The sequence below is a fragment of the Neurospora crassa genome, linkage group VII (assembly GCF_000182925.2).
Source record: "Neurospora crassa OR74A linkage group VII, whole genome shotgun sequence".
In the NCBI taxonomy this organism is placed as follows: Eukaryota; Fungi; Ascomycota; class Sordariomycetes; order Sordariales; family Sordariaceae; genus Neurospora; species Neurospora crassa.
Window position 1 is genome coordinate 2,932,236 of NC_026507.1, and position 15,902 is coordinate 2,948,137.

Here is a 15,902-nt window from a genome sequence, read left to right on the forward strand (position 1 = left end):
GTCGACCTAGTGAGTAGAGGTACCTCTGCCCTTTCCCTTTCGGACGGGCGGGAGTCGTAGGTCCTTCACTTACACGTAACTGAGGTGTCCAACCCTACACTAGTACAGCACTGCTTCCAGACCCCCGTCGTCATGGCATGCCTGGACCTCCCTCCCGTCTCTCTCCCCGTCGGAATGCTGGGATAATTGACGGCTGATCCCCCACCCATTAGAACTACTTCGTTGCATTTCATCGGCTGGACCCCGTCCATGTGTCTTGGACTTTTCCATCCAAGTATCACATTCCCCCTCCAAAGACCCCAACAGGCTTCCCAAGCTTCCAACATCAAGACGACTCCTTTCTTCATTATTCCTGGAAAGTTAACAGCCCCTTCAACAATCACCACATGTGGTGACGAAACTCGCCATCATGCTGTACGAAAACTTGACGGAAAAGCGAACCGATCCTCTCACCGGGGAAAAGGAAGAAAACCCCATTACCGGCGACACGGGTCCTGGAACAGGGCTTCAGGATCTCCTGCCTCTGCCCGCCGAAGATGCTCAAGATATCCTGCAATCAAAAAAGGCCTTTGACAAGTCAGCGGGCGGTCTTGAAGATGGCCACACTCTTTCTCATGCGCTGGCCACCGAGGACCACAAGCTAAAGGGCGCCGCCCAGCTCAAGACCGAAAAGGAAGTTAGCAACCTGGGCTGGAACGAACCCAAGCGGGAGATCGCGGCCCCTCTGGTTGGCGGCATTGACAATGAAGAGCTATGGATGCTCGTCCGCCGCTTCAACAAGGCAAGTAAATCTCTTACAAGTATGTCTAGCTATGTAGCACACGCATTTTAACACTGTAACAGCAAATCATCCACACAAAGGCAGTCTTCACTCCCGTGCCCGGTGGCCTGGACCTCAACACGGCGGAGGAGGAGGAATTCTCCCCCGACAAGATGCGCGCTAACATCGAGCGTCTCTACACCACCGTCGTTGTCGGCATCCTCGCTGCCGTCAAGCACATTGCCCGCCTTCGGTCCTGGCGCGAGAAGGAGCGAACGGCTTGGTTTGCTGGAGTCTACTTTGTCGCCTGGCTGTTTGACTTTATCATGCCCCTCATTACCGGCGTGATCATTGCGCTAATTGTCCATCCCCCTACGCGCGAGCTGCTCTTCCCGCCAGCACCCATTGCCCTTGTTGACTCCAAGACGGGTGGCGTGCAAAAGCCGTGGGCAGGCACTGTCGGTAGCAAGGACAGTGCTACGGGTGCCCCTGAGAATCACAAGGGTGAGGCGGTTGAGCAGGAAGCGGACAACTTGGTCCACGGACTTGCAGAGCTGGCTGTGAGCAGTGCGGCTGGTAAACATCCTGCCGGAGATGGTGAGTTCCTTGGCATCTTGTTCTTGTTTTCTGACCCGCAACTACTAACATGGAGGATACAGTCCAGGATAAGACCAAGGAACCCATGGAACTGGCCATGTGGGCCAAACTTCGACCTGTTATGCAAGTAATTGGTAACATCAGTGACAACTGGGAGCGATTGGCCAAGTACGTTGTCTCGATCTCTCTTTCAACCGAGGATTTACTGACCGGCCAACAGCGCCCTATCCCCTACCCCTCCCTTCCCAAAGGACACGCACCGTCTACGTCTAGCAATCCTCGTAATCCCCCTCTTTGGCGCCTCCCTCTTCGTGACCTCATATATGTTTGTTAAATCCCTCACCTTCTTCCTCGGCTTCGGCATGTTTGGCGACCCCGTCGTTCGCCCCGGCATGGAATACCTCAATCGCGTCGTCCCCGACTGGCAAAAGCTCCTCGAGTTGCGCAACACTTTGCTGAAGGGCGTCCCCACCAACGCCCAGCTGACCCTTACCCTTCTACGCATCGGCGAAGCCAACAAGGCACCTCTCCCCCCTGTCCCGCGGGTAATTGAACAACCCGTCCAAGACCCAGCCAACGGCCCGGCACCCCTCGACTCGGAAGCCCAAATGCGCGCTGAGGCAGCCGCCCACCCGCTTGAAGCTTCTCCCTCGGAATTAGACGAAGCAGCGCACACCGATCCCAAAGACGACCTGCGAGACGCAGGCTTCGACGTCGACTCCCACCCCAAGAACAAGCAGACTAAAAAATCCCACAAGGTGTTGGGCTGGATCAAGAACGTCACTGCCGGCGTAGTCCACACCGGCGGCGCCACCGATCACGTCCGCGCCAAGCTGGGCGCGCACCACGCCAAGGACCGCCTGGGTGTCGTTCCGCCCAAGGACGAGATCCCCGTTTCGGGTCCAGTCAGATTTGATTGTCGCTACGAAGGCAAGAAGGGACATTGTTACATTTCCACCGCCGCGACCATTCCCAGCGTGGCATTTGTTGCGAAGAAGGATGAGAGTAGCACGACGGTGATTGCGGGTAAAGAGAGAGAGGACCTGAAGCCAATGTGGACGGTGGCAGTGGCGGATATCATGGAACTGAAGAAAGTGGGCGGGTATGGATGGAAGGCCAAGATTGTGGTGGACTGGAGTATGGAGAGGGAGGTCAAGGATGGACTGGAGATTGTGACGATGGAGGGAAAGAGGTTCAGAGTGACGGCGTGTCCGTTGAGGGATGAGTTGTTTAATCGGTTGGTGGCGATGGGCGGGCAGAGGTGGGAGGCTTGGTAGTTTTTTTGTGTTTTTTTTTCTTGATCTTCTTCTTTTATTGTTTTATTCATGTAATTTTCTACTTCTTATTTCAGGTCGTTTTTTCAGAACACTTTTTGTTATCTTGGGAAAGGAAATGAACGAAGTTCCGGAAGAATGTACTCGTAGTTATCTTGAGTTTGTTCTTTCTTTCTCGACCAAGGTACTCATTCATGTAGGTACCTAGTAATGATTCAGCAATGACTCTATAAGTTACAAATCCTACATTACCAGACGACCAACCAATCAAAATGGCAGCTTCGTCAAAAAGCTGCCCGGCTAGCTCAATCGGTAGAGCGTGAGACTCTTAATCTCAAGGTTGTGGGTTCGACCCCCACGTCGGGCTCAATTCCCGATGTTTCTCATCTGAGAACAACATCAGATTCTTTTTGCCTGTTTTCCCCTTCATTTTTTTTTCCTCTTTTTTTTTTTTTACTTTTTTGGTGTTCTTGGTGTTTTTGGGATTATCGAGCAAGAGGAGGCTGTTGCTGTTGTTGTAACTTTGATGGAGGGGGGGACCTATGTCAAGATTTGGCATCATTTTATGCTTTCCACGATACTTGACTAGGCAGTAATTCAGTAGAAGTAAACAATCCCCATCACCCTGAAGGTCCTGTCTGTAGATAACAATGGCTTTGATATCTCGAGCCTATTCTACTGCCTACATATAGTGTTACCAGCATAGATTCATCGCGCTCATATACATACAACTACATCAGATGTACACTCAGGTAGTCAACCCTCGATGCCGCATCTGGCGGTTTCAAAAATCCCCTCGTAATTGGCAAAAGAGACTCGTCAAATATAGGGAACCATTTCTTATCATTTCTCTAGCTCCACGTTCCACGCACCAGTACGGCCCCTACGGTCAACTACCAAGTCCCAGCTATGTTTTTTTCTTTCGAGTCTCACAAACTCTATATCTTTGCTTCGGACCACTTCTTTGGTTCCCGGCAAACTGCAACCTCCAACGTCAAGACTGGGCTGAACCCTTTGAACCACCACATGTTGCTGTAGTGGTACAACGGTACCTACTTTACTACCAGATCAAATTAGATCAGATCCGACCAGTCCTATTCCCACCATCACCACCACCACCACCACCACTAGTCGGCCAAACAGGACTCAACCCCTTATCCACACACTCCCAGTACTCGCGATTGATAGCGTATTGAACCGCCGTCTCAATATTGTTACTATGGCAGAAGGCCGTGATAGCATTCATGTCTCTCGCCTTTTGTGTGGGACTGTGCGAAACCATGTCCAAGGCACTGGGAGAGTAAAACTTGGCTGTTGCTGTTGTTTCAGTGCTGAGGTTGGTGTTGGGAGCGTATGTGGTGTTGGGGTAGTTGGGGTAGTTGGGGGTGGTCATGCTTCGGGGGATGCCGCTGGAGGGAGGGAAAGTGGGGATGTTGGTTGAGTTGATGGTCAGGTTTGTGGTGCTGTTGTTGCTGTGGTTGGTATACTTGTTGCGAGTCTTGTTGGTAGAGGTAGAGGTAGAGGGGCGTTGAATCTGACTCTGGTCACTGGCACCGGGATTGCGAGACTTGGATCGGGGTTGGCCTCTCGTGATTAGTTGGCGGAACCAAGATGTGCGTCTTTGGTGCGCCTGGGCAGTGGGTTGGCGGGCGCTTGCATCCCCGCTGTCTTTGTTCTCATGGATTTTCTTTGTCTTCTGGTCCTGGTCCTCATCCTCGTCCCGCAGAGGCTCAAGTCTGTTGAAAGAGTCACAGATTGGGCGACACACATACCCCAACTTCTGCACCCTCTTCTCCAAGGCATGAACATTGCTCATCCCAATCCTTCTGCACCGCTTCGCAGGAATCGCATCCACGCCGAGAGATGCCAAATACCGCTGAAATGACATATCAGGATCAGGGTCCGAGGAAGCGGAATGTTTGTCTTTGTTACCGCTGGCACTGCTCAAGTCATTGAAGAAACGCGACGGGTGCTCACCCGAGTCAACGATATAAAGCGTCTCCAGACGGAGTACCTGGCGCAAGTGCACGGGGAGATTGGCCCTCGCCCAGATGGTTGACTGTGCTCGTTGACGGCCGATTTCGAGAACTTGGAGGGCGCAGGTCAGGGGGTCGATGAGGTAATAAGAAAGTTTGGCCTTGTCGGGAAGGTTGGGGCTGGTGGCTCGCCATTGAGTGGTAACCTCGCGGATCCAGTCCGACGCGCTGTGAGGCATGGTCAATCTGAATTGTCGCTTAGACGGCGCGGACTCTGCTGTCGAGGTCGTGGAAGCTCGAGAAAAGACGGTAGAGGCAGTGGAAGCCAGGGTCTCAAGACTGGCCTCTGAAGGGGCTGTGGAAAATGTCGGAGAAGGGATGTTTGATGATGTCGAGGATGATGTGGACGAGGAATAGGCAGATGCCAGAGACGGGCTACTATGTCCAAACTCTCCCGGCTCCTGAACGATGTAAAGCTTGGGTGCATCTTCTCCACCACCCTGAGATTGACACAACTTGCTGACAACGCGAACATCGCGGTCCCAGGTCCTTAAGGACGGCGGCGAGAAGAAAATAACGGAAGTAATGCGAGTGACCGGAGACTCGAGACCTTTCTCTGAACATGTGGTGCTGGTAGGGCTGACAGGAACATATGCCACGGTCCGCTCTCCATGCTTGACCGGGATATACAGGCCTTGGACAGTATCGGGATTCAAAGGAGTTGTGGGCGTCGGAGACTCTGTAGGACGACCTTCATTTGCTTCGCCTTTCTCCTCCACGAGCCCGCCTTGCTTCTCTGACCCATCGCGGTTATCGTTTGTAGTTTCCTCGTCGACCTTATCCTCCGGGGAAGAGCAAAGTCCCTCCACGATCTTCATGTCATCAAATGGGCAGCTTAACCTGCTCCTCAAGGTCAAAGTCGGCTTCGATGGCTTCAGGTGTTGTCGCTGGGACTGATTCTGCTGTGGGTTTAGCTCGTGGCTCTTCTGCTCCTCCTTCCGGTCCTCCCTCTTCTCCACCATCTTCTCCCCTCGTCCCTCCACATTCCCCTTCTCCTCCCCAGCCACCTCCTTCTTTTTCTTCCACATCATCTCCACCTCCTCCGAATTCACCACACTCTCCGCCTGAAACCCCAACATCCTCGCCATCTCCCTGTTTTTCTCCTCATCATCCCCAATCACCAAGGTCCCCGCCACCTCTTTCCCATCTTTCCCATCCTTTCCACCTTTCTGAGATTGTCGACCCTGTACAGCAGCAACACTTCTCAAAAGCGTCCACCTACCCACCACCCTCTCGCTACCAATCGGCACTTCCAGTCCCAGTACCTTGGTAATGGTATTCGCCACCTCTTCCTCTGAGGTGAACTCGTCGTCGAGTCTGTCGTCGTCTTCATATCCACACTTAAGTCCATGCCCCAAAGCCGCTCCAGATTCCGACGGCTCAGTAGGTTCCCATACAATAACAAACGGTATACCCACCGCCTGTAGCCCCGCTACAGTCTCGCCTGCCGACGGCCGCGGAAGGAGGGGACGCAGCAGCTTGACTTGATGCTGGCGGAGGGGGTCGGGGTGGTGGTGATGGTGGTGCCGTGACTGTGGCTGTGAATTTGTCGGGTTGATGTTGATGTTGATGTTGATATTCTGGTTCCAGGTGGAGCTGGAATGGGAGTCATAGCTAGTGTACCCGGAGATGGATGACGAGTTGCTATCGCAGACAGAGGAGATGGGGGACCAAATTGCGTCGCTGTTGCTGTTGGCACGATTGGTACCAACATGAGGCGGGCTGCCAGCGCTCCTGGGACGGTAGACGAGGGTTGAGACGTGGAAGATGAAGGCTGTTGTCGTTTGTGCCGGTGTTTGGGCTTGGGGTCGTGTTTGGTATCGAGAAGAGGAGATATGGCTAGAAGTAATAGCGCTCATGGGCGTGGCGTGACTGTCGGCACCAGAGATCGTGTTGGTGGGAGTTGGGCCGGCCATGGTTATGACTTTGGCTGTGATCGCGTACCTGCCGCCTGCCTTTAGTCGCCTCTCGCCTGTCGCCCGTCACCTGCCTCCTGCGAGCCTGGGCTCGTAGCCCCGCGAAGTGGTGGGAGGGTTAAGGTGATCAACTTGGAATTTGAGACCGACAGGGCGATTAGGTAGCTGAGACGGGCTGCGATAGTTTGAAGGAAACCTGCTTCCGCTGTTGAGAGGGAAGAGGAATAGGTCGCGAATACCTAGAGGGCCACTTATAAGCATTCACCTGTCGCTCCGTGTTGCGTTGTTATCGAAGGGCAATCAAATCGAGCAATTTAAGACACAGAATTGCTCAATGACGAGGATGGAAAAGGTCGAGTTGAGTTAGTTCTTGGAGTCCAAGTCTGCCTCTGCCCAGTGTGGGCAATGACGAAGAACTTGAAAGGCTGAAACCTGCCACAGTCCGTCCCTGGTGCCCCCCACTGCTCAGACACCCCATCGTAACTTCCACGTTGCAACAGTGCGTCATTCACTTGAAGTGGGCGGTTGGGGACGTGACGGGATGAAATCTTCAGGACGAAAATATCAGACGAACAGGATGGCCGCTGAAACTTCACGTGCGGCCAAGCCGGTGCTTCCAAGAAATAAACATGAAACCTCCACATTCCGCTAACGAAATCTATACCAGGATGCATTTCGCAAATACCGGAATTTACCTACCTATCATACATTGCTACACGAAATATCCAACCTTTAGCAGTACCCATTAGCCTTCAACCAGCTCTTAACAACCTCGGCATCCCTCATCTTGTACGCCGCCCGTCCCCTGATCTTATCCTTGACCTGCTCCAACGTCCTGTCGAAGCCCTTGGTGCTGACCTTGCTAAAGAAGTCCTCGATCTCCTTGAGCGTCTCGAGATCCGCAAACTTGGGCAAGCTGACGTTGACCATGCGGTCGACAAGAATGGGGTTACCGCCAAGCTTGGCGTTGAACTTGTCCCAGTTGTCGCGGAGGTAGGCCCAGAGGAGGGGGCGAGCGATGCGGTTCCCGGCCATGTTGCCAGACAGAATGTGCATGTCAGCGCCGGGCACCGAGTCTCTGGGATGAGCGGGAGGCGCAGAGTCAAAGAGGAAGGGAAGGAGGACGTCCTCAATGAGGGTCTCGTCGGTGACCTGACCGAGGGCCTGGAGGCAGACCTCCTTGCCGTCGATGGCGGGGGTGGTAAACCACTCCTCCTTGATGGCAGCAACGGCGTTGGCGGGGTCCTTCTTGAGGGCAGCTCGGTAGACAGGAAGACGGAGATCCGCAGGGATGGGAGCACCGGTAGGGTTGGCGCGCCATTCGTTCCAGCGCCTGAAGGCCTCATTAATCACCTCCTCGTGCGAGTTGGCCACCGCAGTAAGAAGGAGGCGCTTGCGAAGGAGAGGAATGTTGTAGTTCTCGCCCTGCTTAGGCTCCCAGCCGACCTCCTTGAGAGCCTTGTCAATAAGCTCGAGAGTGAACTTCTCAAGACCCTTCTTGACCTCCTCGTCGTCGCCAAAGATAGACTTGAGAGTATTGACCGAGTCCAAAGCCTGGCTAAGAACACGGTAGTGGGTCTCGTTCTTTAGACCCTGGACGAAAGACAGCAGAGCGGCAGTGGTGGAGTTGCCAGCAAACGCAAGATCGGCCGCGGAACCAGTGATGAAGATCTTGTCCTCGGTAGTGAGATGAGCGAGCTGAGTACCCAGAGTCTTGAGACGAGACTCGGGGTAGTTGACGCGGTAGAAGCCAGTGGCGTTGGCATTGAGCTGGTAAAAGTCTTGGCTGACGCCGTCAATGGTAGTCTCCTTGGTCTGGAGAGACAGTGGCTCAATATCCTGCGAACCAATCTTACCCCTGAGGGACAGAGGAACCCACCAAGTGGTCTTGTCATCCTCAGGCTTGACATCGCCGGTAGACAGGAAACGAGCCTGCTTGACAGAGATCTGATCCTTGCCCTCGGTAACACTAACTACAGGGAAACCAATTTCCTCAATCCAGGGACGCATGATGGTGTTGACATCGACACCAGAAGCCTCGCTCAAGGCATTCCAGAGCGCCTCGGTCTTGGCATTGCCGTAAGCGTGGCGCTGAAGGTAGAGAGCGATACCCTTGAGGAAAGTCTTGATACCAAGATGGGAGGCCAACATGCGAATCATGGAGCAACCCTTGAGGTAGCTGATCTTGTCGAAAATCTGATTCACATCGAGAGCGTCGCGAACCTCGACCTGGATGGGGTGTGAGGCGCGGACGGAGTCAAGGAGGAAAGCCTGGTCCATGCCCTCGTTGATGAACTGCGGCCACACCTCCCAGTCAGGGTGGAGGTGATCGGTTGCCAGCCAACCAGCCCAGGTAGCGAAACCCTCGTTCAGCCAGAGCTCATCCCACCAGTCCATGGTGACAAGGTTACCAAACCACTGATGGGCGAGTTCGTGGGCAACGACATAGGCAATACGGTTGCGGAACCTGGCCTCGGAAAGCTTCTCATCGAACAGAATAGCGGTCATGCGGTACGTGACGAGACCCCAGTTCTCCATGGCACCGTGGGTGAACTCGTGGACAGCCAAGATATCGCTCTTGGGGAGCGGGTAGTCGATCTCGAACTGCTCCGAAAAGTAGTCGATGATCTTGGGGGCGTGCTCAAGGGCCCACCTGCCCTGCTCCTTGAGGCCGCGGGTAGTGTAGACACGGACGGGGAGCTTCTTGCCATTGTACTCGCGGTCGGTAAAGGCCTCGACGTACTCAAAGTCGCCAACAGCCCAGGCCAGGAGGTAGGTGCTCATGACAGGGCTGCGCTCGAAGGAGACGAGCTTCTTGTTGGGGCCGGCGGGCTTGGTCTCCTTGACGGGCATGTTGGAGAGGGCGACCTGGTCGTCGGGGATCTCAATGGCGAAATCGAAGGTGGCCTTGAGGTTGGGCTCGTCGAAGCAGGGGAAGGCGCGGCGAGCATCGCAGGACTCGAACTGGGTGCTGAGCATGTAGTGGAACTCGTCGTCGCGGGGGACACTGGCGGCCGCAGGAGCAGCGGGCTTGTACTGGGAGCGGTAGAAACCGGCCATGTCGTGATTGAGCTCACCGGTGAAGTCGAGGGTCAGGGAGACATTGTCGGCGACGGGGAGCTCCTCGGCGAAGGAGATGGTGGAGCGCTGGGCCTTTGTGTCCTCGGCAAACTGGGTCGACTCCCATGATTGCGGGCCGGCCGTCAACTTGGCGTTGAGGAGCTTGATCTCGAGGGTGTTGAGGACAATGTCCTTGGTGGGCTTGACGAGCTTGCCGTCGATCCTGGGAGTTGTTGTCGCAAGTCAGATGGCGCCAAACGAAGGGACTCGGGGAGATGGGAATCTCAAGCGTACCTTACGGTGCCCTTGTAGGACCACGAGGTGAAGTCAAGATCACGGATCTCGAGATCATAGTGGATGGGCTTGAAGTTGTCGGGGAGGATGTCGCGGTCCGTCATGTTTTCGCGGCGTTTGGCTCTTGCGTGGGCAGAGCAGTAGCGGGATCCAAGAACAAGAAACGGAGGAGGAACAGCGCAAGTCTGAAGCTTGGGGCGAAGGCGAGAAGTAGTAAAAGTAGAAGTCCTGGGCGAAGAAGTAGCAGAAGTAGAAGTAGAAGTGGAAGAAGAAGAAGAAGAAGAAGAGGGGACCGACAACAACGACGACGAGACAGAGTGGAACCGGGAGACGTGCTGGGTAGTACTAGTAGTGACAGAAGATGGACGAATGACGAAAGAAGCCGGCGTGGACGAGGAGGAGAAGGAGGAGGAGGAGGAGGACGCTAGCAGCGGGCGGGAAGCTGCAATGCGGGTACAGCTTGGCCGAGCACCAGCAGCAATGATCGCCTGGATGGTGCGGGGTGATGATGATTTGCGGGATAGTGGTGTTGTTGTTGTTGTTGTTGTTGTTGTGGTTGATAAAGAGCGAGTCTTCCACCTGCCAATGGCAACTGCATTGGTCTTTGTTCTTACCGCCGCCAGATGCATCTTGTATCCAATCTCCAATTCCTCGATAAAGATGATGATGATCACAGACACGCAAACTAAGTAGTAAGTATGGTAGCTCTCAGCTGTGTCCAGTTGCTGTTGTCTTGTCCAACAGGGGCACTGTGCTGTGTTCTCGAAAGCTCAACCCTGGAAAGACTTCAAAGCTGTGCCCACCAAACTCAACCCACAGTACCTATGTACCAGCTTCCACTTTCACTTCGGTGTTTCTTTATTGGTCTTTTTTTTTTTTCTTCTTTTCTTTTTTTTTTTTCTCTTCAGCTGTCTCGTATAAACCCCACCGCAAGACACAGAGCAGATAGTCAATTGGATGACAGACTGGGATCAGGCCGTTTGATTCAGTGAGTTGAAAGCTCGTTATCAAATGTGCTGCTGCGGTTTGCGTCGGTCGGGATGTACCGAGTGGTGGATTGCTTCTCTGTTTTTCAATTCCACTTTTCACTCAATGTCAGCTTCAGTTGTTGTGTCGCCGGGATCCGATCCAGAGATCGATTGGTAGTCAGGGTACCTAGGTAACAATTGGGTAATGAAAATGAAAGACAGAGGGAAATAAAAAGGTCACAAGGCAACTGCCAATTGAGGACATTGACTGCTCGGGAAACAGGACAAGAAGGGAAGGCGGGAAGAATGTCCAGAGTCGAGCTCCCCCTGCTTTCCCTCCTCCTCATGCGTCCAAGGTGGGTCCGTCCAGAGCTCTGACTTTTGTCACTGTCAATGTCCCGCTTTTAGCGCGTAACGTAGGTCCACATCAGCTGTTGAACCGCGGATCTAGAATGCCGAGAGAAGAACGGATTTCTTGGCCATAATTCTCTGAGTGGAATTCAACTTGTTCCTCTTCGGTGACAGACAATCAATCAGAGATTACATGTGATATTGATCATGTATAACTGTCGACCTTCAGCTCCGATAATAACCCTGAACCCTTTCTGCGTAGAGACGTGTATATATACGCGATAAGCAACTGTTGATGTCCCGTCATCAGCCAGAACTGGAACATATGAGCCCGACTTCGACATCGCTACTATAAGAGCATGCCGTTGGTTTGTATATATAACCTTTTTTTTTCAGCTCAGTCGTCTTGTTGACAACAGACTCTGTCCATAGTCGAGGGCAGATCCCGATCTGCCGACATCAAACCAAAAAAATAAACCTTGTTACCCACGATCCATCCTTCCGTTCCCTACCGTATATCCATCCCTTGATATTTCAACCTCAGTGCTCCTCCAGACCCATGTTTACCATCCGTAGCTTATCCCGAAGGTCATTTTACATTGGCGCAAAGGAAATCAAAAGAAGATACAAGGAGCGAGCGAAAAGCCAGGACGCATGAGCGGCAGAACTTCAGAACCGAGACGCTCTCTCAAGGACTTACCTGTGCCCACTCCCTTACTCTCGGGGAGACAAGTCCCCTTGGCAATGTTTCCGCCTCTCACACATTCTTCCAGTCATGCGCAGTCAGATTATCCTCCAGCATCCTCTCCGCCGTCTCCCTCGGATCTGCTTCGCCCGTTGGCCGCGTCATCGTTGACGACACTTCCATCGGCCGCAGCTGAAACTCCGATTGAGTCTGGCTATGCTGCTGCTGCTGCTGCTGCTGCTGCTGCTGAAGCTGTTGATATTGTTGCTGCTGACGTTGCTGTTGCTGGAGATGATGTTGATATTGCTGGAACGGGTACGGATGCTGCTGCTGCTGATTCGACCTCGGCCTCTCTTCGCGATAATGACGGCCAGCCGAAGTAGGAGAAAAATTCTGCGGAAGAGGCAAGGGGCCGGTGGCCGTGGTATCGACAAAATCCTCATCCATCGGCGCAAACTGGCTCCGGACGCGGGCACCAGCAGCAGCAGCAGCCGGGTTGTGATCGCGGTCAAGGGCGACGCCATCCACCATTCTGGCATCACGGCGCTCAATAAACACGGCCGATTGGTTGGCGGGCGTCGAGTCGTTTCCACCACCAATGCTGTATTCGCGGTCCTGGAGCATACCACCTTCCCGACGGATGATGTCGCGGATAACGTCCCTTCCTCCACCACCAGCTCCTCCTCTGCCTACACTACCACTGCTCGTCGGGGGAAAACCACTGCTGCCAGCGAGCGTATCTGACAACCCGGAGCTGCTCCTCTCCAGGCCCCATCCAGAAGGACCACCGGCTATGTTCTGTCCAGGCAACGGACGTCGGTGGTATATCGGTCCACTAACCGTACTTCCCGCACCTTCTCCAAAGCCAACCAAACTTTCCCGGCCATCATCGTAGTCGCTCATCCTGTCCTCAAACGTGCCAACACTCCGAATAGCCAGGTTCTCCTCATCATCATCCATCATGGCGTCGGGGCCGGTGGCGTACCCGCTGGCCGGACGACTCGTCGTCGGCATATCCGTGTCGTTGTCACGCGAGTCTAGGTTCATGGTCATGCTCTGGTCATCGCCGTCATCAAGATCGGGGGCGGTCTCGGTGTTAGTCCCGGTGTGCGAGGTTACCGAAAGCGAGGCGGTGGTGGTGCCCTCGTATGCCGAATCGGTGGCCGAGGCGGAGCCGACCGTGGACATCTTGGTTGCGGCTCTGGGCTGGCCTGCTGCGTCAAAGTAGGCTGGCGTTACCGGTACATTGGGGTTGCCTTGCTCCATTTGTTGTTGCTGCTGCTGCTGGTAGAATGACGACTGGCCATATGAGGGGTTGTTCATGCCTTGTTGAGGAGTCCCGGTAGAGCCGGCAGACTGGACACCGCGCAGGGCGGACATCATGCCCGGGAGACGGCTTATGCGATCGTTGCGCTCGGCTTCGGGGTTGGAAGGGGAATATCGGGTGTAGTCGCCGCTGAAGCGGTTACTTGTATGTGGTCCGCTACCATGATGGACATGGCCGCGGTGGCCATCCTTGATGGCGGTTGTGGAGAGGGTGGAAAGCGAGGTGGTGGTGCTGGTTGGGGTGCCACTGGAAGTATATGACTGTAAGCCTATCGTGCATCTTGGATATTTGCTTGAAACATGAAGAAGAGAGGCATAGAAGCACCGGACATGGCGCAGACAAGAAGAACGGTGGGCCTTGGCCGAGAACTCGAGCAAACTCACGGCATCTCAGACGGGGTGTCGGGATTGGAGGGCGGTTGGGGCAGGTTTGCCAAGGTACCCGTAGGATATGATTGTTGTTGCGACATGATTGTTGGATCTGATCTGATCTGAGATTCTTGGTCGCCAATCGCGCGAGAGTGATTTAAATGGCTGTCGTTGTTGCTGTCGCGTTCGGGAGATCCGAACAATACTAGCGTCCGGGTGGGAGGAATCGTACGGTGAGGTCCGTGAACAGTAAACACAGGCAACGTTTCTCGATATCACAACGTCGCGACGAACGGTAGGTCTCGGCACGCAGATAGATGATGTATCAGAAACAGCGGAAAAGACACGCCTTTGCTACAACACAAGCGCTGGTGATCGGCGTGGTGTGTTGGGATGTGCGGTGCGGCGTGTCAGGTGCTTCAGTAGTTTTTGTTGTTGAAAGGAGGAATCCAGTGCGACAACGGCTGTCACACTAAAAAGAAGGAGAGCAGAGGTGGAAGGGAAATGACGTCGGGGTACTGCCAGGAGTCCGGCTGTGCTGCTGAGACAGTGCAAACGAGAACCTTGATGCCCGGCACGTGTGGGGTGCTTCCCTCAGTGAGCTGCACCTGGTGCACGCACCTCAAACACTGTAGCCAGCTGCTCAGCAACTGATGTTACATGTGCGGGGCTGATTTATGCTTGGAGTGTCGACTAAATAGACCATGCTATAATGTTCCTAAGCACCTCGGTCGTCGACGGCTATGTACCACCCATCTTCATTCAGCCCGCCTTATTTCTTCGCCTTGCTACCTATTCAGGGCTTCATACTTTACCAACCAATCCAAAACATCAAAGCCTCCAAGATAAAGAAAGAAGAAAAAGCAAAAAAAAGGACCCTTTCCCCACTATCTCCATCTCATTCTTCATTTAACCTTCATGTCCACGTTGTCTTGCAGCACCAAATGACCAATAGAAAGAGAAAGGAAAAAAATATGAAAAAAAAAAAAAAATGAAAGAAATCCCAACCAGCATTAAAACTCCCCCGGGCTAAACTCAACAACCTGCCTCCTCTCCACAATCCCCTCGATGCTCTCCACAGCCTCCCGGAACGCCGGGTCCTCCTCCAGGTAGAATTTGCGGTCTTCGGGTGTGTCGAATTCGCTCACAAACACGTGGGAGATGCGGCCCTGTTTGTTCCAGTGTCATCAAAGTCCGCGTCACGGTGAGCAGATTCATCCAGTTATGAATAAGAAATCGCCGTGGTTGAGGTCTGTCGGTGAGACTGAAAGGAAGGGAACTGAAGAACAAGGGATGAAGGGTGAAAAAAAAAAGAACTAAGCAAGTGAAAAGGACTGATGCAGTAGAAGGGAGTAACGCGACGGAGGAAAAGAACGAAGGCAAGGAAATAAGTAACAAGTGAAAACCTAAAACCCACCCTCAACCCCTCAGGACAAACATCCGCTCCTCCTATCGCCGTCTTGAGGTACGGCATGTGCGTTTTCGGGTGGATGCAGCGGTCTTTGAGAGACATCATTTTGTCGCAGACCTGTTCTTTGTTAGTATATCATCAAAAAGGATTATCAGTCAGCTCTGATCTTCTTCTGCACATCGTCGCTTCCATGTTGTTCTGCACATATATATGATTCGAGTCCGTCGTTGTTCGTATTGTGGTTTGGGGGTTGCCTAAGTCGGGAGGAGAAAGCTAAGCAACTAAGTATCGTACTCACCTGCTGAACTTCCTCCTGTGTCGCCAGGGGTTTGAACTCAAAGAGTTCGACGTGGACGATACCCATGTTTGTTTGTGTCCTTTTCTTTTCGGTAAGGCAAATTAATAGGTAAATAAGGTAAGCACAATGCTCAATTCAAGTTCTCTGGCAATGGAAGTCGAGTAGATGGTCGTCAAGTTCAAGGCGAGAGGTTGAGATATGCAGTATGATCTTAATATCATATATCGGGCAGGGCAGGCCTGGGAAGCGAGCAGCTTGTGCAAGATATAACGAATGGTGAGATACGGCGAGTTCGATTGTGCGCTCGAGCTCCCTTCTTCTGTCACTCACATTTGTACAAGTCCGGTCTGTTCCTTCCTCCCCCCTTTGGTTGTCCCATGCTGATTACATCACTTCAGCATCAGCATCAGCATCATTAACGAACAACACAAGAGTCCCGTGCTTTTGTTTGCTTTTCGCGTAAAGGAACAGTCCAGTTTCCCGGGGCAACCATCAGCTATCATTCACCGGCGATCATGTAGCTACCTAGCTAATCTAGAAGTCGAGACAGTTCTTTC

The 15,902-nt window shown here is 53.3% G+C and overlaps 5 protein-coding genes and 1 non-coding gene across 6 annotated transcripts; 2 read left to right on the forward strand and 4 right to left on the reverse strand.

The window, feature by feature from the left end:
• The first annotated feature begins 53 nt into the window (after window positions 1–53).
• On the forward strand, window positions 54–2,742 carry NCU02321 (hypothetical protein). The gene is made up of 4 exons (XM_954327.3): window positions 54–781; window positions 844–1,357; window positions 1,420–1,525; window positions 1,578–2,742. The coding sequence occupies exons 1-4, from the start codon at window positions 410–412 to the stop codon at window positions 2,632–2,634; spliced, it is 2,049 nt and encodes a 682-aa protein (XP_959420.3). The 5' UTR covers window positions 54–409; the 3' UTR covers window positions 2,635–2,742.
• A 183-nt stretch (window positions 2,743–2,925) lies between these two features.
• Window positions 2,926–2,998, forward strand: NCU15299. The gene has a single exon. It is a non-coding gene; the product is annotated as a tRNA-Lys (tRNA).
• A 324-nt stretch (window positions 2,999–3,322) lies between these two features.
• NCU02320 (hypothetical protein) lies at window positions 3,323–6,699 on the reverse strand. Its single transcript, XM_954390.3, has one exon. The coding sequence runs from the start codon at window positions 6,581–6,583 to the stop codon at window positions 3,710–3,712; it is 2,874 nt and encodes a 957-aa protein (XP_959483.3). The 5' UTR covers window positions 6,584–6,699; the 3' UTR covers window positions 3,323–3,709.
• A 448-nt stretch (window positions 6,700–7,147) lies between these two features.
• Window positions 7,148–11,197, reverse strand: NCU02319 (aminopeptidase). Its single transcript, XM_954389.3, has 2 exons — window positions 9,938–11,197; window positions 7,148–9,866 (listed from the first exon to the last, which is right to left on the reverse strand). Exons 1-2 carry the CDS (start codon window positions 10,564–10,566, stop codon window positions 7,316–7,318), a joined length of 3,180 nt encoding a protein of 1,059 aa, XP_959482.1. The 5' UTR covers window positions 10,567–11,197; the 3' UTR covers window positions 7,148–7,315.
• A 245-nt stretch (window positions 11,198–11,442) lies between these two features.
• On the reverse strand, window positions 11,443–14,092 carry NCU02318 (hypothetical protein). The gene is made up of 2 exons (XM_954388.2): window positions 13,652–14,092; window positions 11,443–13,514 (listed from the first exon to the last, which is right to left on the reverse strand). The coding sequence occupies exons 1-2, from the start codon at window positions 13,735–13,737 to the stop codon at window positions 12,014–12,016; spliced, it is 1,587 nt and encodes a 528-aa protein (XP_959481.1). The 5' UTR covers window positions 13,738–14,092; the 3' UTR covers window positions 11,443–12,013.
• Window positions 14,093–14,315: 223 nt separating this feature from the next.
• On the reverse strand, window positions 14,316–15,697 carry NCU02317 (hypothetical protein). Its single transcript, XM_954387.2, has 3 exons — window positions 15,346–15,697; window positions 15,054–15,164; window positions 14,316–14,805 (listed from the first exon to the last, which is right to left on the reverse strand). The coding sequence occupies exons 1-3, from the start codon at window positions 15,409–15,411 to the stop codon at window positions 14,650–14,652; spliced, it is 333 nt and encodes a 110-aa protein (XP_959480.1). The 5' UTR covers window positions 15,412–15,697; the 3' UTR covers window positions 14,316–14,649.
• Window positions 15,698–15,902: the final 205 nt, after the last annotated feature.

Excerpts from the sequence above, each read along its gene's own strand:
- NCU02321 (XM_954327.3), top strand. The coding sequence starts at position 410 with ATGCTGTACGAAAACTTGACGGAAAAGCGAACCGATCCTCTCACCGGG. Across the intron at positions 782-843 it reads TCGTCCGCCGCTTCAACAAG|CAAATCATCCACACAAAGGC; the intron begins GCAAGTAAATCT and ends ACACTGTAACAG. Across the intron at positions 1,358-1,419 it reads TAAACATCCTGCCGGAGATG|TCCAGGATAAGACCAAGGAA; the intron begins GTGAGTTCCTTG and ends TGGAGGATACAG.
- NCU02320 (XM_954390.3), bottom strand. The coding sequence starts at position 6,583 with ATGGCCGGCCCAACTCCCACCAACACGATCTCTGGTGCCGACAGTCAC.
- NCU02319 (XM_954389.3), bottom strand. The coding sequence starts at position 10,566 with ATGCATCTGGCGGCGGTAAGAACAAAGACCAATGCAGTTGCCATTGGC. Across the intron at positions 9,867-9,937 it reads TCCTACAAGGGCACCGTAAG|GATCGACGGCAAGCTCGTCA; the intron begins GTACGCTTGAGA and ends AACAACTCCCAG.
- NCU02318 (XM_954388.2), bottom strand. The coding sequence starts at position 13,737 with ATGTCGCAACAACAATCATATCCTACGGGTACCTTGGCAAACCTGCCC. Across the intron at positions 13,515-13,651 it reads GACACCCCGTCTGAGATGCC|TGGCACCCCAACCAGCACCA; the intron begins GTGAGTTTGCTC and ends ATATACTTCCAG.
- NCU02317 (XM_954387.2), bottom strand. The coding sequence starts at position 15,411 with ATGGGTATCGTCCACGTCGAACTCTTTGAGTTCAAACCCCTGGCGACA. Across the intron at positions 15,165-15,345 it reads CACAGGAGGAAGTTCAGCAG|GTCTGCGACAAAATGATGTC; the intron begins GTGAGTACGATA and ends AACAAAGAACAG. Across the intron at positions 14,806-15,053 it reads TTTGTCCTGAGGGGTTGAGG|GGCCGCATCTCCCACGTGTT; the intron begins GTGGGTTTTAGG and ends TGGAACAAACAG.